Genomic DNA, 22,363 nt, shown 5'->3' with positions numbered 1-22,363 from the left:
CTTTTTTTTCACCAATGAAAGAGAAATGGAAACTTGGCAAAATTGGTTAAATATATCTAAAAAGAGATAGATTAGACAGAAGCGCACCTTGTCCCTCAGCTCACTCAGCCTCTGTGTGAGATCAGCGACTTCTGCTTTTAACTCAGAGCAGAGCTTCTCTGAGATACGGCTTTTCTTGGAAACATTCTCAAGCTGGGTATAAGAAGTAAGAGAATTAGACTAATTAATATCAAGCCAACAACACTAATACTGCCTAAAGATGAGCATACATTGTCATAAGAAGTCGTTTAAAAAGGGAAATACTATGAAAATGTAATTTGAATTTGATTTCAAACAAACACTTGAGTGTGATTTGAAATTTGAAATTAAAGAACCATGTAAACTTTATCTGCCAAATTGAAAATGTGTCATGAGCAACCCCTTCTCTGTTTCTGCAACACTGTTACGAAACAACTACCGTATTTTTCGGACTAAACCTCGCTCCAGAATATACGTCGCATTAGCCATAAAATGCATAATAAAGTGAAAAAAAACATACAAGTTGCTCCAGAATATAAGTCTAATTTTGGGGGAAATTTATTCGACAAAATTCAACACCAAGAACAGACCTGAACGAGCAACAACAGGCTAAACGATGAGGTATGCTAACGTGACAAACACAAACGAAGAGCTGAGAACGGGCCTGACGTAACATTGACAGTTATCCAAAGACCTAACATAAATAACACCTTTTTCAAACCATCTGTGTCACTCCAAATCATTAAATCCATCGATCGTCTTTTATGTCAACAATGCCGGGTGTGTGCCGCTGACGGTGGTCGCACTTCAAATTATTCCACAGGCCCATATGACGATATATAAATTATATATCAAATAACTATTATATAAGCAATAATATTATCAAACCATCTGTGTCACTCCAAATCATTAAATCCATCGATCGTCTTTTATGTCAACAATGCCGGGTGCGTGCCGCTGACGGTGGTCGCACTTCAAATTATTCCACAGGCCCATATGTCGATATATAAATTATATATCAAATAACTATTATATAAGCAATAATATTATCAAACCATCTGTGTCACTCCAAATCATTAAATTCATCGATCGTTCTTTATGTCAACAATGCCAGGTGTGCGCCGCTGACGGCGGTTGCACTTCAAAATATTTCACAGGCCCATAAAATTATAAACAACAATTTTATCAAACAATCTCTGTCACTCCAAGTCATTAAATCCCGTGATCGAATTATTTGTCCTTTATGTAAAACACCACTGCGTACGCGGTGCAGTCGCAGTTCAGATTACAGTAATCCCTTGCTACATCGCGGTTTGTTTGTCGCGGTTTCACTACATCGTGGATTTTTGAATTTGGGAAATTTGTGAATAATTTCACATATAAGTCGTTCCTGAGTATAAGTCGGCCCCCCAACTATATATTGTAGCATAACAAAGTCCCAGGAAAGACGTGGGCTTGGTAAACGACTCTTTATTTACCAAAACAAGAGTTCGACGAGCCAACAACTACTGAACTGTAACGATAAAAACATATGCAAGTTGCTACACGAAATAAAATATATCAAATAACTACAACATAAATATGTTTTTCAAATCTTGTGTCACTCCAAATCATTAAATCCTTCAAACGTGGGGCTCTTCGTCATCCCATGATCAAATCTTTTGCCCTTTATGTAAACAACCGCCGTGCCGTTGACGTCACTTGCAGTTCAAATTACAATAATCCCTTGCTACATCGCGGTTCGTTTATCGCGGTTTCACTACATCGCGGATTCTTGAATTTTGTGAATAATTTCACAGATAAGTCGCTCCTGAGTATAAGTAGCCCCCCCACCCAAACTATGAAAAAAACTGTAAATTAAATGACCTAATTTTACCCAATGGATTGCCATAAACACCTCATGTCACCTTTTGAGGATACCCAACAATACCCAGCCAGACTTTTTGCCGCTATCCCACTGAGGGGCGAACAATTGCCGAATGTTGCAAAATGAACGTTCACGATTGCAAATGTTTACAAAATATTTGCCAGATGTTTGCCAAAAGTTTTTGTCGTTTTTCTTATAGCAAAAAATATTAAATATGTTCAAAATTCCCTTGGAAGAAGAAAAGCACAGTGTAATTAATGTCTGGTGACTCAATGGCAAACCTTTGAGAAATTAAACGAAACCTGACAAAAGCAACATTTGCAAGGACTTACAATTGTCCACCACTCTGTGGGATAGGGGTTTAAAATGTGTGTGTTGAACAACCTGCCGGAGAACCTCAGGGCTACAGAGAACGTTTATGTTTAAGAACAGCCTCAAGACCTACATTTTTAAACAAACTTTCAACTAATACAGTGGGGCAAAATAGTATTTAGTCAGTCACCAATTGTGCAAGTTCTCCCACTTGAAAGATGAGAGGCCTGTAATTTTCATCATAGGTACACAGACGGCATTACGGTCCTGACAGCTAAGTAACCGAAACATGTAAAGTAGGTAAAAACCTTCCCTGACTAAAAAAAACTGTTTAAAATAGTCAACTTGAAGAAGACATTATGAATGTTCACAAACACTTGGGATACATACAAACACTCGGGACCTGTGACCCTCATAAGGATGAGCAATTTGGAAAATGAATGAATGAATGAATGAATGAATATGTTCCATCTTTGTGTTGGTTCAATGTTCAAAGGTACGATTTTTCATGTTTTCATCATTTTAGTCTAAATCTAACTAATCTGAATGGTTAGTGTGATGTCACCACATCACTTCTATGTCAAAGAAGTAGACTGATATGTAACCCACAAGGGCCAAGGAGCCAGTCACATTTTACACAGCAACATTTTGCCGAATTCTCAAGAGTCAGCGAAAAGGGGTTTGAAGTCCTCCAACTCAAATAGAGTTGTAAATGTTAGCTTCAGCAATTACCTCGATGAGTTGTCAGCACTACCTTGTGCATCACAGAGCAATGCTCTTTAGTTTTTTTTTATATCATCTGATATTATGGACACCTCTGGAAGACCCAGCTTGGTCAACGAAGCCAAATCTGTTTTCAAAACATTGAAAATGATCATTTCTTGAGATGTTTTCTCAACAAGATGCTCTGTACTCGCTCTCGGGATTATAAACTCCTTAAGGTTTTATTCTTAACCTTTATGTGTGTGTTTGCATGTGTGTTTGTGTGGCAGGGTCAATTCTAAGACAGATAATCACTGTAGAAATTCATTTGTTTGAATAATTTATAAAATGGCCTTAATTGATGGATGGGTTGGTCTTGTGCTTGAAAGAAGTTTGATTTGCACAGTGCATATGCCCATTGTTATCTGAAAAAAATCCAAAACCTTACAGCTTGCTCAGTCTGAAGGAGTTTGTCAGACATCTCTTTGCACTGAATTCCTTTTTCACCCAAAGACTCTTTGAGGCTGTTGATGAGCTCCAGTTTTTCTGATGTCTTGGCTAAAGTGCTTTCCTTCTCAATGAGTGAGCTTTCCAGGCATTCCTGTGTGTCACTGAGCCTAAAATCAATCAATCAATCAATCAATCAATCAATCAATCAATCAATCATAACAGGTGACTTATCTTCCAAAATGAATAGTAATTACCTGCTTACTGGTAAAACACGTGACGATGCATCAAGCAATGTTTTGACATCAAGTATTACAAAAGTGGAGTCGTCACTTATATGCAGAAAACTCACATACTGTCACTGACCAACAACTACAGTATTTTCACGATTATAGGGTCCGGATAAAAGTCTTAGATTTTCTTCAAAATGTGCGGCACGTCCTATCATGTAGTGCACCCTGTGTGTTGTTGTAAGGTGGATGTAGTAAAGAGCACCATGAGAACGTTAAAGGGGGAAGTGTGGGCGTAGATTTGCAGTGCGCCGTGTGTGTGTTGTAAGGCGGACGTAGTACAGAGCGCCACGAGAACGTTAAAGGGGGAAGTGTGGGCGTGGATTGTATATATAAAACCGTATGATGCGATGCGCCCTATGTTGTTAAATACAGTTATAGCACACATAACAGAGACTACGCCTTTTAGTACAGTGCGCCTTTTAATCGTGAATATACGGTAATAGGGATGTAACGATTCACTCAAGCCATGTTCCCATTCAATTTACAGTTCCGATTTTGATTTTGATTCAATTGTGAAAAATCTTTTTTTCAAACAAAATTAATGATTTTATTACCAAAACGTTTTTTTTATTTTAACATCTGCATGTTGTCCTTGCTACAAAAGGTAACTTTTTCTAACTTTACAAAAAACTGAACAAATAATTTTGACTGTTTCACTACATTTTTGATATTGATATTTTATTTTTTACACAGATGCATATTTTAAAGAGTTAATTCAATATTAAATACATTTTTAATTTACCGTTATTTCTAACTACAAATAATGTAATCTTTTCATTTACAAAGCGGCACTAAATCATTGCAATCATATTCCCAAGATTATGGTGATAAAAATGTATACATTCTCATTATCAATGGAATGACTTACCCCTTAAGTTGTTCATTGAGACTATGAACCAACAGCTGATGTTTTTCTGCTTCCCTGTTCTGCTGACTACGCACACTGGCAAGTTGGGTCTGTAATTTATCTGTCTCATTCTGTAAAGGCAGAAAAAACATTAAACCAGCACAGTCAGGATTTAAACATTTTAATACAATTCTGGGTTTATGCATATGGACAAAATGTTGGGTATCTCGCTGTCAATGAGAGAAAAGCCCACATTGATCATATAAATACGATAATTTGAATCTGACAAAAGTAATCAATTAACAGTTTTAAAAATACAATTAAATATAACCAATAAAAATCAGGCATTGTTTTTTAATTGTGGTTCGACAGGCAGTGATTCCAATCAAACAAATTTTGTAACTTTCAATGAAACGTCTGCACCTCTCAGCAGGTTATTTTCATTTCATTTGTATGGTGCTCCAGTTGTCTCAGGTTTCAAGGGCATTTTGTCCAGACGGCATTAAGGTCCTGACATTATCCCAGAAGCTTTGTGGTTGTTAACGTAGTGTTTCGCAAATTCCAGTCTCGCTAAATAAATGACAGAAGTTCATCCTTAGTCGTTGTCTCAAAGTCTATTTTGGTTTAAGCAACGAGGAAAGGTGTGATCAATTTGTCTTCAATTTTTCTCATTCAGTCATTTTCAGGGAGGTTGCCTACAGGCCCATGGATCTTAACTTTTTGAATAATATCAAGCTGCTTGGAGATTGTCTTGTAACCTTTACTGTTAATATGTTTGTCTGGAATTTTTTTCTAATATACCAAGACTGTCTTCCTTCTCAGCTGGACCATGTTTAGTGTACTGCACACTATGTCTCCAAACAGTACTTGTTACCCTTTAAATGACTGACTGATTAAAAGTTTGAAGACCCAAGAAGATGCTAAGTCCAAGACGCTCCTTGGTTCACTATGTCCTTGTGGTTTATGATTTTTATATTTTTTAGAGGGATCATAATTTTTTATCCAGGCCATTTCGTGGATTTGTTTTTAAAAAGAATTCTTTTGAATCACAATTCAAAGCAATTGAATTTTGAAAGCAATTGAAATGAAAACAAATTTTCATTTTTTGTTTTCAAGCAGGGCGGCTCGGTGGAGCTCTGGGTACCACGTCCGCCTCACAGTTAGGAGTGCAGGTTCGATTCCTCCTCCGGCCCTCCCTGTGTGGAGTTTGCATGTTCTCCCCATGCCCGCGTAAGTTTTCTCCGGGCACTCCGGTTTCCTCCCACATCCCCAAAACATGCTTGGTAGGCCGATTGAGCACTCCAAATTGCCCCTAGGTTTGAGTATGAGTGCGGATGGTTGTTCGTCTCTGTGTGCCCTGCGATTGGCTGGCAACCAGTTCAGGGTGTTCCCAGCCTGCTGCCTGATAGCGGCTGGGATAGGCTCCAGCACGCCCGCGACCCTGTGGTGACAAAGCGGTTCAGAAAATGGATGGATGGATATACCGTAATTTTCGGACTATAAGTCGTGTTTTTTCTCTTAGTTTGGTTGGGGGGGGCGACTTATACTGAGGAGCGACTTATATGTGAATCTTTTTTTACACATTTTCAAAATAAAAAAATTAAAATAGGGAAACCGCGATAAACGAACCGCGACATAGCAAGGGATTGCTGTAATTTGAATTTTAAGTGACGTCAGCGACGCGGCGGTTGTTTACATAAAGGACAAAGATTCGATCACGGGTACTACCGGCATCATTAGCGGCTTTCTTTGTAAGTGACACGGAGGACGAAAAGTTTGAAGGATTTAATGATTTGGAGTGACACAGAAGGTTTGATAAACTATTATGGCTTTTACGCACGCCTGGTCCTACTCGACGGAGCTCTCTTTCACCTCCGTGGATGGAAGTCGGGGGCCGGCGCTCGGCCGGGTGGCTGTCCGGGGACGGTGGATGGGGCTTGGATATGGCTTTTACGCACGCCCAGTCCTATTCTATGGAGGTCTCTTCCACCTCCGTGGCTGGAAATGCCACCTCCGTGGATGGAAGTCCACGCCGCCGCACGCCTGGAAGTCGACTTTGTTAACGCTATAATATAGATACTAAATATTACTAGATCTGTGGAATAACGACGAGGCTGACGTCAGGGCCCACGCACGGCGTTGTTGACAAAGGACGACGAATTTGATCGATAGATTTAATGATTTGGAGTGACACAGATTGTTTGATAATCTTGTTGTAATATGATGGTTATTTGAAATCTACTTTATATATCGTTATATGGGTCTGTGAAATAATTAGAAATGCAATTTACGAGTCCAACGTCAGCGGCACGGCGCATAAGCGGCATTGTTTACATAAAGGACGATTGATGGATTTAATAAATTGGAGTGACACAGACAGTTTTATATATATATGTTATTTACGTAATAGTTATTAGAATAACTGAATGTTACGTCAGGCCTGTTCTCAGCTCTTCGTTTGTGTTTATGTCACGCTAGCATACCTATCGTTTAGCCTGTTGTTGCTCGTTCATGTCTGTTCTTGGTGTTGGATTTTGTCGAATAAATTTCCCCCAAAATGCAACCTATACTCCGGAGCGACTTATATATGGGGGTTTTTTTCACGTTATTGTGCATTTTTTGGCTAATGCGACCTATATTCCGGAGCGACTTTTAGTCCAAAAAATACTGTATATTGTTATATGGGCCTGTGGAATAATTTGAACTACAACTGACGACGACTCCGACATGAGCGGCGTTGTTTTCAGAAAGGACGAAGAATATGATCGATGGATTTAATGAATTGGTGTGACACAGATGGTTTGATAAACGTGTTATTTATGTTAGAGTTATTTGAGTAACTGTTAATGTTATGTCAGGCCCGTTCTCAGATCCTCGTTTGTGTTTATGTCACGTAAACATGACTGTCACAGGCTCATTTAGCCTGTTGTTGCTGGTTCATGTCTGTTCTTGGTGTTGGATTTAGTCAAACAAATTTCCTCCAAAATGAGACTTAAACTCCGGTGCGACATATATATTTTTTCCCCTTTATGGTGCATTTTATGGCTGATGCGACTTGTACTTCAGAACAACTTTTAGTCCGAAAAATACGGTAAATTTACTGTGACATACAGAATACTATAGGCTACTGGAAGGTCTATTTACAGGCTTTATACGCTAAGTGCATTTTCCCACTGAAAGATGACCAAATAAAAGTGAAAGGGGAGCCATTTGCTCCCAACCACAAGATTGATTGTTGGTATGGTCCTTCAGAATAATGTCATCCGACTCTATAAAATCCAGGAAAGTTCTTGAAGACAATGTCAACTCTGATGGAATCAACACTGTGTCTTCATCAACTAATTGACCATGTCTTCCAACGCAAAAGCATCAGCATGAAACATGTACTTTTTGAGACCAACTCTGCCAGAGTCAAAGAACTAAGATATCGGTATGTGCAAGTAATGGCTTTCTCAAACTACATGACTATTTTGTAGTTTTTCATGCTGTCAGACTACAAGATGAATATTGTTCTGTGTCTTGAAGCAGCGTCATGCCGAACTTTAAGTCAGTCACCGACCAGATCCCGCCCAATTGTCGCGGGCTTCTTACAAAATTCATTAGTTTGTTTGTGTGCGGCATGTGCAATCTCTTATTGGTCACTGCCTAAAAAACAATTGAAGGATGTCGTGGGACATGTCACATTATGCTGCAAGATGAATAAACATTTTGACATGCCAAACTTTTGCCGTCATGGTCGTTGTTTATTTCACACTACAGGGGCTACGACATGTCAAGACAACTCAAAATCGGCCACGACTCACTACGTTCACACGCTCATTTATCAGGCATTTGTGTCACCTGACATCGGCATAAGTGTAACCTACACACACTTTCAGGACACCTCTATGCTCAAAGTCCGACTGTTACTCTATGATAGTAGTTGCTACTTTTACAACACAGGATGTAAATCTGGAGTGCATACTGTACATATACCATTGAAGAAGTCTGTCTTTGTATGTCGCTTACTGCGATGTGGATTAGGTCCTCTGGCCAGACCTTTGTCTTTTCTTTCTCTTTCCCTTTCTGTCTCTTACTGTATTTTCCCTATTAATTTCTCACATTCTACAGAAAGTCACCCAGTGATTCTTAGATGGAATATTGGACTTTATTTAAATCAACATTGTTCACAAAACAACTTAATCTAATGTTCATGGTTAAACACGCACAGCACACTATTAGCAGTCACCGCCAGAGATGCGCACACATTCAAAGAGACCAAACAAACCTGAGGGGCCCAATTTGGCTGCTCATCTTCATGTATATCAAACGTCATCTGTGTTAGAAGAGTTTATTACAATATTCAAGTCCTCAGGGACAGGGACATGGAAATGACTCAGCATTTACACATCAGTGGGTAATGAATTTTGTTAGCGTATGTTGTGCTGTTATTGCGAGATATGTCTTGACCTTTCCTGAAACCTTTATCATAATTTGTAGTCACGTGTGGTTGAGGGATGAGGTTACCTGTAACGTCTCAATGCGTGCCTGCAGCTGTAGACGATCTTCAAGACCTTGACAACGCTCTTCCAGGCTCAGTATCTGCGCTTGTAATTGATTTCTCTCTAGCTCCAGCTCCTCCACCACAGTCCGCAAACCATCTTTAATTTTTAGGAAGAAATAAGGAAGAAAGAAAATTTTTACGTTTTAGAAGGAAAAACAGACAGCAATTTTTCTGCTCGATATTTACACAGTCTACAAGGTATATAGAGATAAAGCATTGGCGCACGCTGAAGTTTACACACATTCATCAAGAATGTCATTCATTTGGGATTTTTTTTTTTTTTTAAGAACCATTATTTTTCCGGGGTTGCTTGACCATACGGCAAACATTGTCAATGACTGATGATTTAAACAAGAAAAGGTCATTAGCATATTAGTGAATAAAACTATTAGAAATTAGTCTACATGTACAGAGCTGTGAAAAGTATTTGCATAATTGTTTCAGCTCATCAAGCCAATATCTCACAAAGAAAATGAACTAAATACAAAATGCAGTTTCTAAATGATGACTGAAGATTGATTAACTGAAAATGAACTAAATACAACATGCAGTTTCTAAATAATGACTGAAGCTTTCTCAAAGGGAAGGGCAATTCAAGAATGTTCTTTAATCATCTCAATATGATCTATGCGACCCCACTAATGTAAACGTATTAGAAATTAGTCTACATGTACAGAGCTGTGAAAAGTATTTGCATAATTGTTTCAGCTCATCAAGCCAATATCTCACAAAGAAAATGAACTAAATACAAAATGCAGTTTCTAAATGATGACTGAAGATTGATTAACTGAAAATGAACTAAATACAACATGCAGTTTCTAAATAATGACTGAAACTTTCTCAAAGGGAAGGGCAATTCAAAAATGCTCTTTAATCATCTCAATATGTTCTATGCGACCCCACTAATGTAAACGTATTGCAATTAATATTGTGTTTGTGAAATATGAAATAAATCCATCTCAGACGTCATTTTGCAACTTAAATGAAAATGACACCACAGTCGCTCAGGTAAAGGCCTTGAAAGACCAATCCAGCATCAGCCTACCCCGTGGCATCGTAATGACTGTCACATTGTAAAAAAGACAAAAATACATTGCAACACACAGCCAGTAACGCTGACCATTAAGTACTTTCTGCACATGCGTGAAATGTAATATCCCTCCTTACTATCGGAGGCGAATGTCACTACTCCATGGTTAGAAAATGCCAACCGGAAAGCTCTTTGCATTTGCACAATAAATCTTATCCAAATTCACAGTTGTTTAATCATATTTATTTTATCATTAGCTTCTTTAGTGATCAAATATGATCAACCCTTTTTAGAAATGATTCTTTTAGTGAATTATTGAATATTTTTACTTTTAATTTTATATCATGATATATACCGTATTTCCCGGACCACAAGGTGCACCTAATATATGCGCCTTATATATGGACCAAATTCCTAAATTTAAACTGGCCCGAAGCATTGTGTCATGAAATCAATCATAAGTGGCCCGCTGAAGACTATGTTCAGCGCGCCACTATGTTCATGAATCATAAGACTCTGGATCATTATTTTGTGATTCTAAAGTAATTTGTTGCATCTGAAGTTGAAATAAAAAAGATAAATTGGAGAATGATTAGATTTGGATTAAAAATCTGACATGATGCATTAATGGTGTGCCTTATAGTCCGGTGCGCCTTATATAAGGACAACGTTTTAAAATGGGCCATTCATTAAAAGTGCGCCTTATAGTCCGGTGCGCCTTATCATGCGGAAAATACATTACTGATACTGTGAAAGGATGCAATTGATGCTATGATATACATTTGATGCCATATCGCCCAGCCCTAACTCTTAACATAAATAACTTGTCTTTATCTCCTAGCACTTAAAGTCAACCATGACTATTTGCGTAAAAAAAAAAAACACCTCAACTTTAAAAGTCTTAGTCATTATAGACCATTGTCAAATATCCCCTATATTTGCTAAATTCTTGAAACTTTTGTTTGTATAAAATGCTGGAGCAAGACTCACGCTCAAGACTACAAACTGACCATACTACCCTTATATTGGCCATCATGTATCCTGGTCCACCTGAAACGTGATTTTCAGGTTTCGCTACGTACTGAAGAGGGAGCAACAGCAATGTGTACATGTTCTATTAGGAGAGACAATCTCCGTACAATGTGATGCTCATATGTAAAATTCATTTATTATTTTATGTAAACATAACTGCTCAATCAGAACACGTATACAACACACACTACTGGATGAACACACACAGGGGGGTGACGCCCCCCACACTCAGGTACGAAATGGTCATGTGACAAGTTCCTGCCTCAGGTACGAAATGGTCATGTGACAAATTCCCGCCTTTCCGGACAGTATAAAACAAGCTGACCTGGAGACGGAAGTTATTGTTTCATATGCTGCCGTGCCTTGTGTACTGGCCGCCATTAAACAACCCAAGATCTTGCCAATAAAGAACCAACTCTATACTCCACATCTTTGTTGTCCTGGCTCAACATCGGACATCCCGCGCAACACGCAACAGTACCAATAAAATATAACATTTTATGACAATGTTTGACAGGTTGTGTACATATTTATATCAGAGGTCAGTGCATTCACAATACTAACCCCAACAAACTAGTCAGTTCAACCAGCATGCACGTTGTAATGAAAATGCAAAACATTCTGAATGTCCTAATGTGATTTGATTGGGGAGTTTTCAGAAAATGAACATTATTCAAAACTTTTGCAAACCGACACCTTACTTAGTAACACAAGTAACATGGCCTGACAAATGGTGAGAGATGAAAGCAACCAACATCGACAAAAAAACAAACACAAGACGGTATTTCTGATGAAAATGAAAAACAAAAGACCAATCCAAATGTGAGGACAACCAGTTGCATGCTGGTGTAAACTGTCTAGGGGTTCTCCCACCTGTGTCAGGTGTACTGTACTCAGGCCACCAACCTCCCATATTTTCTCCTTCCATTGGAGTTGTGCTCTCCGATGTGCTGTGGTAGTCCTGGAATGAGGCTTTTCCATCAAATTCAAAATCCTCCTATGTGTAAGAAGAAATACATTAAAGAGGTGATGTAAAACTACTATATTCAAGGTAGGACCATTTTAACTCTGGCAAGTAAAATCATTTTCAGGGAAGAGATTATTATTCTTATAGAGGTTGAGTTTTTGGTAATGCATACCTTATGTCAAAGGATAGATTCACATTGCAGGTAAACGGCAGCTATTTTGTGTGGGTTTTTTTTTAACCTATATGCAACATGTATCTGATTTCTTGTCTGATAGTTTGAAAGGTTCAATTCTGATATTTGCAAATCCAACCTGGGTCATTTTCTAATGTAGTCCTAGATCGAATGTGCAATGCGACCTCAGTCTGAATAACCAGGTCGCATATCGTATCCGAACTATATGTGATCTAAATCCCAATATTCAGGGCGCATTGAGGTGGGGGTGACTTTAATTCACTCCCACTTGAATCTTGAATCATAAAGTAGACATTTGTGGTGATAGTAATAATTTGTAATTCAGCTACACGGGGGATTTATTTATTACATACGGCAATGATATAACATTATCTGTAGCAACGTCATCTCCATGAAAAGTGTCGCCTTATTTCCCAAAAAGAATTTTATTTCTACCTCCTCCCAAATCACTTCTCGGTAGATATAGGATAGTAAAAATTGAGCCTCTACGCGCTGGACCATAAAGTGGTACCTCTAATTACAAACTGAATTGGTTCCGCGATTGGGTTAGTAGGTAGAAACTTTGTAAGTAGCAGCAATGTTTTCGATAGAAATCAATGTAAAAGCAAATAATGCACGCTGGACTATCCCTAAAGTCACACTATTTGCCCTATTGCTCTGTGTAAAATAGGGAAAACAAAAAACAATTTTATTTTAATTTTTGCTTTTTCAAACTTTTATAACAAAAAAATAAATCTCACTTTATTCTTAACCTCCTAACTTTGCTTGGAGAGCGGGTAACCTGTTCAAATTTTTCTACACTTGCTAAAAATACCCCCGAGAAGACACACAAAACGTCAGACTAATAAATTATGGTTCGCTTCCACGTATTACTCCTTGCTATGTGAAGAAGTGTGTTGTTCTTGTTTTTATTGAAAACAAACTGGTACTATCTCTCCCCACAGCAACACCTTTCAGTCAAGTTTTCACTTTGGCACAACAGCTGTACTCCGTCGTGAGCTTGACGATACGCATGCCTTCGCCATACTCCTTTATGATTTCGAGTTTTATATTGATAGTCGCATACGGTTTTACACTATACCTGTTTTTACACTGCTAACGCGCTGAGACAAACAGGGAATGGCAAAGCAATTTTCTTTTGGACTACTGGAAATCCGAAATGTGATACCGCGTGAGAAGTAAGCTGTGTCTTCGCTGCCGCAATGATTTTTTACTTTTCTTAAACCAAAGACGAAAAGCATGACTCACTCCTACAATCTTTTATTTCCCTTCTTCGAAGCAGCCAGATCTTTATTTGAACAATTATAAACTACAGCGCGTCTTAAGCATGCCACCGATAAAAGGACGGTCGCCTGAACCAAACCTGAAAGTCTCCATGGCGTCTCTCACTAATCTGCTCAAGTCTCACCAAACTGCGATCTCTACTGATTTCAAGCAAACCCTGTCAGCTCTTGAAAACAAGCTCGACTGGGTCATAAGGACTGTGGAAGATCAAGAAGAGAGAAGGGAGTCACTCAAGCGTGAGGGCGACGCGTGAGATCTACGGCTGAGGGCTACCGAAGAGACTATTGCAAAGTTGGAGGCCAGTAACGAAAAATTGGCTAAAAAAACGACCATATTTTTTGGACTATAAGTTGCTCCGGAGTACAAGTCGCACCAGCCATATAATGCACAATAAAGTGATAAAAAAAAAAACATAGTTTAGTCGCACCGGAGTATAAGTCGCACTTTTGGGGCAAATTTATTTGTCAAAATCTAACACCAAGACCAGACATGAACCAGCAACAACAGGCTAAACGATACGGTATGCTAACATGACATATACACAAACGAGGAGCTGAGAACGGGCCTGACGTAACATTCAGACTTCTTCAAATAAGTATTAAATAACACGTTTATCAAACCATCTGTGTCACTCCAATTCGCGTATGCACCGCGTATGCACCGCGTATGCACCGCGTATGCACCGCGTATGCACCGCGTATGCGCCGCTGACGTCGGACTCGTAAGTTGCATTTCTAATTATTTCACAGACCCATATAACGATATATAAAGTATATATCAAATAAATATCATATTACAACAATATTATCAAACTATCTGTGTCACTCCAAATCATTAAATCCATCGAACAAATTCCTCGTCCTTTATGTCAACGCCGCGCGTGCGCCGCACAGATCTAGTATCTAACTATATTGTAGCGTTAACAAAGTACCAGGAAAGACGTGGGTTTATATAACAATATCAAACCGTCTGTGTCACTCCAAATCATTAAATCCATCGATCAAATTCCTTGTACTTTATGTCATCAAGGCTGCGCGTGCGGCGCACAGATCCAGTATATAACTATATTGTAGCGTTAACAAAGTACCAGGAAAAACGTGGGTTTGGTAAACGACTATTTAATAAAACAAGAGTTCAACAAGCCAACAACGACTGAACTTTAACGATAAAAACATATACAAGTTGCTACACAAAATAAAATACATCAAATAACTCTAACATAAATAAGTTTTTCAAACCTTGTGTCACTCCAAATCATTAAGTCCTTCAAACGTGGGGCCCTTCGTCATCTTTGTCATCCCGTGATCGAATCCTTTGTCCTTTATGTAAAGAACCGCCGCGTGGCACCGCTGACGTCACTTGCAGTTCAAATTACAGTAATCCCTTGCTACATCACGGTTCGTTTATCGCATTTTCCCTTTTTTATTATTTCTTTTTAATTTAGAAAATTTGTGAAAAAATTCACATATTCGGTCCTGAGTATAAGTCGAAACAAAACAAAAAAAAAAAAAACAGTAGGGGCAGCAATGCAATTTAGGATGCAAGCTCTGCTTGTGATGGACAGCATGCAAGCACACATCACGCCAGACATGCAAATCACGAGTCCGACGACGCGCGTACGCGGCATTGTTTACATGATTGATGTATTTTATGATTTGGAGTGACAGATGGTTTGGTAATATTGTTGCTTTATGATAGTTATGTGAAATATACTTTATATATCATTATATGGGTCTGTGGAATAATTAGACATGCAAATCACGAGTCCGACGGCGCGCGTACGCGGCATTGTTTACACAATCAATGATCGATGGATTTTATGATTTGGAGTGACAGATGGTTTGGCAATATTGTTGCTATATGATAGTTATTTGAAATATACTTTGTATATCGTTATATGGGTCTGTGGAATAATTAGACAAGCAAATCACAAGTCCGACGGTGCGCGTACGCGGCATTGTTTACACGATCGATGATCGATGTATTTTATGATTTGGAGTGACAGGTGGTTTGGTAATATTGTTGCTATATGATAGTTATTTGAAATATACTTTATATATCGTTATATGGGTCTGTGGAATAATTAGACATGCAAATCACGAGTCCGACGGCGCGCGTACGCGGCATTGTTTACACGATCGATGATCGATGTATTTTATAATTTGGAGTGACACAGATGGTTTGATAAACGTGTTATTTATGTAATAATCATTTTAATAACTCTGAATGTTACGTTAGGCCCGTTCTCAGCCTCTCGTTTGTGTATGTCACGTTAGCATACCGTATCGTTTAGCCTGTTGTTGCTGGTTCGTGTCTGTTTTTGGTGTTGGATTTTGACAAATACATTTGCCCCAAAAGTGCGACTTATACTCCGGAGCGACTTATATATGTTTTTTTTCACGTTATTGTGCATTTTATGGGTGGTGCGATTTATACTCCGGAGCGACTAATAGTCTGAAAATTACAGTAGTTGCGAAGACCGCAGTGTGCTACAATGTGCAGTTAACTATACTGTATGGGCAATACAACTGCTCAAATCAATGGGTTTTGATGATTTAAATACTTTTGGAGATCAGGACCACAGTATTCATTTGGGTGATGATATTACCTGTACTATTCTCGAGCTTGACGATCTGAGGTCAGTAAATGATTCCTACCACCACTCAATGTTACATATTAACATCAGGAGCTGAAACAAACATCATGCTGACTTAATTTTCTTATTGTCTACTACAAATTGCCTTTTCAATGTCATTGGTTGCAGTGAAACTGGTTAAATAACCATGCTTGTGTGGAACTACTCAACATTGAAGGATATAATTTACATACTAAGAACAGACTCAATAGGACAGGTGGAGGGGTTTGTCTCTGTTAAAAATACACTCCAAGTAAAGATGTGTGATTTCATCTTGGAAGATGAACATTGTGAGTCTATTTTTATAGAGATCAGGAACAATTGATTTTTTTCAATTAATGGTGTTATCTATCGTCCACCAGACTCCTCTAAATACCTTTTGTTCCACGCTGAATGATCTCTTGCACAAAGTAAACAACCCGAAAAAAGACTGCATCCTCCTTGGTGATTTCAACATTGATATATCCAAGGAAGATGGAGATAAACAAGACTTTATTAACACTATTCACTCCTCTTTGTTCCCCACTATTAATTGGACACTTGGACTCGTGTGACCAAGTCATAAAAAACATTCATTCATCCATTTTCTGTACCGCTTTGTCCCCACGGAGGTCCCGGGCGTGCTGGAGTCTATCCCAGCAGTCATCGGGCAGTAGGCGGGGGACACCCTGAACTGGTTGCCAGCCAATCACAGGGCACACAGAGACGAACAACCATCCGCACTCGGGGCAATTTAGAGCGCTCAATTGGCCTATCAAGCATGTTTTTGGGATGTGGGAGGAAAGTGCCAGGAGGAAACCCACGCGGGCTCGGGGAGAACATGCAAACTCCACACAGGGAGGGTCGGAGGTGGAATCGAACCCGCACCCTCCTAACTGTGAAGCGGACATGCTAACCAGTGCTTCATCGTGTCGCCTTAAGTTATAAGTTATAATTGAGCCGCCCCACCTTGTATCTAAATAATCAAAATATCTTGGTTTATTTTACGAAGTCAGACGTGTCCACCCCCAGTCAGTACTCCTTATTTTATATAAAACTGTATTTGAACCCCTCCGTGAGTCGTCACCTTATCGTGGTGGAGGACTTTGGGTGCCCCATGATCCCAGGAGCCATGTTGTCTGGTGCTTCATGCCCCTGGAAGGGTCACTCATGGCAAAAGGGTCCTAGGTGAGGGGCCAGACAAAGCACGGCTCACGCAAGCCCCTTATGATGAAAAACAAAAATGGACTTTGTTTTCCATCGCCCGGACGCGGGTCACCGAGGCCCCCTCTCTGGAGCCAGGCCTGGAGGTGGGGCTCAAAGGCAAGCCCCTGGTGGCTGGGCCTTCGCCCATGGGGCCCGGCATAGCCTGAAAAGGAAAATATGGGTCCCCCTTCCCATGGGCTCACCACCTGTAGGAGAGGCCAAAGGGGTCGGGAACAAAATGAGCTGGGAGGCGGCCAAAGGCGGGGACCTTGGCGGTCCGATCCCCGGCTGCAGAGAGGCTGGCTCTAGGGACATGGAATGTCACCTCTCTGGCTGGAAAGGAACCCGAGCTGGTGCGTGAGGCAGAAAAGTTCCGACTAGACATAGTCAGATTTGCCTCCACACATAGTTTGGGCTCTGGTACAAGCCCTCTCGAGAGGGGCTGGACTCTCTTCCACTCTGGAGTTGCCCACGGTGAGAGGCGTCGAGCAGGTGTGGGCTACATTGCCCCCGAGCTGGGCGCCTGCACATTGGGGTTCACCTCGGTGAGCGAGAGGTCACCTCTCTCTGCCTTCGGATGGGGAGACGGGTCCTGACTGTTGTTTGTGTCTATGCACCAAACAGCATCTCAGAATACCCACTCTTCTTGGGGTCCCTGGAGGAAGTGCTGGAGAGCGCTCCTTCTGGGGACTCCATCGTTCTACTGGGTGACTTCAATGCTCACGTGGGCAATGACAGTGAGACCTGGAAGGGCGTGATTGGGAGGAACGCCCCCCCCCCCCCCCCCGATCTGAACCCAAGCGGTGTTCTATTGTTGGACTTCTGTGCTCGACACGGATTTTCTATAATGTTCAAGCATAAGGGTGTCCATGTGTGCACTTGGGACCAGGACACCCTAGGCCGCAGTTCGTTGATCGACTTTGTAGTCGTGTCATCGGATTTGCGGCCGCATGTTTTGGACACTCGGGTGAAGAGAGGGGCGGCGCTGTCAACGGATCACCACCTGGTGGTGGGTTGCTCCGATGGTGGGGGAAGATGCCAGTCCGACCTGGCAGACCCAAACGCTCTGTGAGGGTCTGCTGGGAACATCTGGCAGAATCCCCTGTTAGGAAGAGCTTCAACTCCCACCTCCGGCAGAGCTTTTCCCATGTCCGGGGGAGTTAGGGACATTAAGTCAGAGTGGACCATGTTCCGCACCTCGATTGTTGAGGCAGCCGACCGGTCGAAGTTGCAATCCCCGAACCCGCTGGTGGACACCAGCGGTAAGGGATGCCTTCAAGCTGAAGAAGGAGTCCTATCGGGCCGTTTTGGCCCCTGGGACTCCGGAGGCAGCAAACAGGTACCGGATGGCCAAGCGGAACACGGCTTTGTTGGTTGTTGAGGCAAAAACCCGGGCGTGGGAGGAGTTTGGCGAGGCCATGGAGAATGACTTCCGAACGGCTTCGAGGAAATTCTTGTCCACCATCCGGCGTCTCAGGAGGGGGAAGCAGTGCACAGTCAACACTGTTTATAGTGGAGATGGCGTGCTGCTGACCTCGACTCGGGACGTCGTGAGTTGGTGGGGAGAATACTTTGAAGACCTCCTCAAATCCACCGATATGCCTTTCATTGGGGAAGCAGGGCTTGGAGACTCTGAGGCGGACTCTCCAATCTCTGGGGTCGAAGTCTCTGAGGTAGTTAAAAAAACTCCTCGGTGGCAAGGCCCCGGGTGGATGAGATACGCCCAGAGTTCTTAAAGGCTCTGGATGTTGTGGGGCTGTCATGGCTGACACGCCTCCACAACATTGCGTGGACATCGGGGATGGTGCCTATGGATTGGCAGACTGGGGTGGTAGTTCCCCTCTTTAAAAAGGGGGACCAGAGGGTGTGTTCCAATTACAGGGGAATCACACTCCTCAGCCTCCCTGGTAAGGTCTATTCAGGGGTGCTGGAAAGGAGGGTCCGTCGGGAGGTCGAACCTTGGATTCAGGAGGACCAGTGTGGCTTTCGTCCTGGCCGTGGAACAGTGGACTAGCTCTACACCCTCGGCAGGATCCTCGAAGGTGCATGGGAGTTTGCCCAACCAGTCCACATGTGTTTTGTGGACTTGGAGAAGGCGTTCAACCGTGTCCCTCGGGAGGTTCTGCGGAGGGTGCTTTGGTAGTGGCTGAGCCAACTGATAAGGGTGGTTCGGTCCCTGTATCACTAATGCCATAGTTTGGTCCGCATTCCCGGCAGTAAATCGGATTCGTTCCCAGTGAGGGTTGACTCCGCCAAGGCTGCCCTTTGTCACTGATTGTGTTGATAATTTTTATGGACAGAAGAGGGGTCTGGTTTGGGGACCTCAGCATCGCGTCTCTGCTTTTTGCAGATGACGTGGTGCTGTTGGCTTCTTCAGGCCGTGATCTCCAGCTCTCACTGGAGCAGTTCGCAGCCAAGTGTGAAGCGGTCGGGATGAGTGTCAGCACCTCCAAATCCGAGTCCATGGTCCTCAATCGGAAAAGGGTGGAATGCCCTCTCCGGATCGTGCCCCAGTATCTTGGAGTTTTGTTCACGAGTGAGGGCAGGATGGAGCGCGAGATCGACAGGCGGATCGGTGCAGCGTCAGCAGTAATGCGGATTCTGAACCGGTTCGTCGTGGTGAAGAGAGAGCTGAGCCAAAAGGCAAAGCTCTCGAATTACCGGTCGATTTATGCTCCTACCCTCACCTTTGTCAGGCCGCAATTGTAAATAATAACTTATTCTTAATTTGTTTGCCTGGGTAAATAAAGTTTAAATAAAAAATTTAAATAAAAAACCTATGGTCACGAGCTATGGGTTGTGACCGAAAGAACGAGATCCAGGATACAAGCGGCCGAAATGAGTTTCCTCCGCAGGGTGTCCGGGCTCTCACTTAGAGATAAGGTGAGAAGCTAGGTCATCCGGGAGAGACTCGGAGTAGAGCAGCTGCTCCTCCACGTTGAGAGGAGCCAGATTAGGTGTCTCGGGCATCTCATCAGGATGCCTCCTGGATGCCTTCCTAGGGAGGTGTTCCGGGCATGTCCCACCGGTAGGAGACCCCGGGGATGACCCAGGACGCGCTGGAGAGACTATGGCTCTCATCTGGCCTGGGAACGCCTTGGGATCCCCTTGGATGAGCTGGATGAAGTGGCTGGGGAGAGGGAAGTCTGAGAGTCCCTCCTGAAGCTGCTGCCTCCGCGACCCGACCCCGGATAAGCGGAAGAAGATGGATGGATAGATGGACTCAATTTGAACCTCATCTTATCTATTGCAATGTCATATGGGGCAACACCTTCACTTGTCACCTTAAAAAACTTCACTCTCTACAAAAGAAAATCATTAGGGCTCTGTATTGGTCTGAGTTTAATTCTCCATCCCTCCCTTTCTTCCATCATTCTGAGATACTAAAACTACCTGAGCTGATTGAATTCCAGAATACACGTGTCATGTTTCAGGTTGTGAACAAGAGAAATCACATACTGTGCAGTCTTATCCCCATCACTAGACCCCAGCATTCCCATCAGACGCGAGTTAAAACACACATCCCAGGGAAATACCGAAGATGTGTGCGCACCATCTTTTACAAACCTATAATTAAAAAATTCACATTTCCATAGTTAGCTGGGTTGAGAGTGTATATTTTTGTATATTGAGTGTCTGTTCGTCCATCCGTCCGTCTGTCTGGACCCTGTTAAATAAGCTTATACTTGGCTTCAGTCAGGGACCCTTTTCCTCATGCAATTAAAATGTCATGATACATCTATATGTAATAATGATTAATGATGGTGTGAAGAAATTAAGTGAAATCAAATCAAACGAGACAAGGCAGAAGGTGGGGTCGGACGTCAAAAATTGGTTTCTAAGTAGCTAAAAAAAAAATCACAAGGCTCCGGTTCGTATCTCAATAGATTCGTAAGTACAGGCATTTGTAAATAGAGGTACCACTGCATTTACTTTGGAAAATACCAAGTTGCGTATGATCGCATCTCTTCTTCAGCACATGCAGGCCGCTTAAGGGAGACATTTGGTACACAACACAGACAGTCTGAGGTTATTATGTATTGTGATCACACAAACCAGGATGCACGCACGCACCGGATTTTATCCCCAAAAATCTGAATTGAGCATTAAGACCTTACAGTCTGAACCTAGCCTATAGGTCATGGTGACTTATGTCATATACCGTAATTCCTGGACTATAAGCCGCTGCTTTTTGCACAAGCTTTGAACCCTGCTGCTTGTCATCCAGTGCGGTGTATCTATAGATTTTTTGTGATTTTTGTGATGACTAATACACTTATACACTCATTAAAAAGTTTGTGGACCGCTGTTGCGCAGCACTGCTTTGCTGGGCGGAGGGATATGTGACCAGACAAACGGTCACTGGGGAGAAGAGTGGTGTTTATCGCATGTCTGTCCGCCAGGCAAATAGTGCCGGAAAGAAGGGACAGAACGAGATCAAGACAAACATTAGTAAAGGAAGCTTTTATCCACAAACCCTCACTATGATGAACAAAAGAAATGCATATGATGCCGCTTTTATGTTAAAGGCAGTCAATTTGGCGCTTAACAAAGGAACTAGAGCTGCTCATGCACTGTAGAGGTTTCCTCCGTTCACTAGAGGGCACTGGGCTATTATTGATGACATATATCTTTTTGTGTCACCCTTTTCTTTCTTTATTTCCCGGTCATATCTACTCTGGAGCTATACGTGCAGCTCGTATCACATTGCCAACTTTACCCCTATAAGTGGTCCCATTTTATTTATTATTAGTTGTGTGTTGCTAGTGTTTCCTGCACATCACGTTTATTAGGTTTTGGTCAACATATACATGTTTGTATGTTTGCTGAGCTCCATCTCAGTCAATAAAGGTTATGTTAATAAAAGGTATGCGTCCCCAAAGAACCATCTCTTTCCTGACAATATTGTTTGTGTATATTCTTTTAAAAATGGTAATTAAACATAAAAAACCTGCGGCGTATGGTCCGGTGCAGCTTGTATATGAACAAAACAAGATTTTCCCTTAAA

At 41.6% G+C, this 22,363-nt stretch overlaps 1 protein-coding gene across 6 annotated transcripts in view; it reads right to left on the bottom strand.

Moving 5' to 3' along the window:
- The window catches only part of LOC147058874 (uncharacterized), a 66,607-nt gene that overhangs the window by 21,769 nt on the left and 22,475 nt on the right, over positions 1-22,363 (bottom strand). For 3 of the 6 annotated variants that reach the window (XM_085907389.1, XM_085907388.1, XM_085907393.1), the window contains exons 16-20: positions 11,965-12,088; positions 8,993-9,126; positions 4,508-4,617; positions 3,348-3,516; positions 88-192 (exon numbers count right to left, since the gene is read on the bottom strand). In XM_085907389.1, coding sequence (XP_085763515.1) covers positions 88-192; positions 3,348-3,516; positions 4,508-4,617; positions 8,993-9,126; positions 11,965-12,088 — 642 coding nt within the window. The other 3 variants (XM_085907391.1, XM_085907394.1, XM_085907392.1) reach the window with 3 other exon arrangements.

The sequence above is a fragment of the Syngnathus leptorhynchus genome, chromosome 3 (assembly GCF_054491065.1).
Source record: "Syngnathus leptorhynchus isolate UIUO chromosome 3, UIUO_Slep, whole genome shotgun sequence".
In the NCBI taxonomy this organism is placed as follows: domain Eukaryota; kingdom Metazoa; phylum Chordata; class Actinopteri; order Syngnathiformes; family Syngnathidae; genus Syngnathus; species Syngnathus leptorhynchus.
This window is presented reverse-complemented; position numbering and strand designations above follow the sequence as displayed.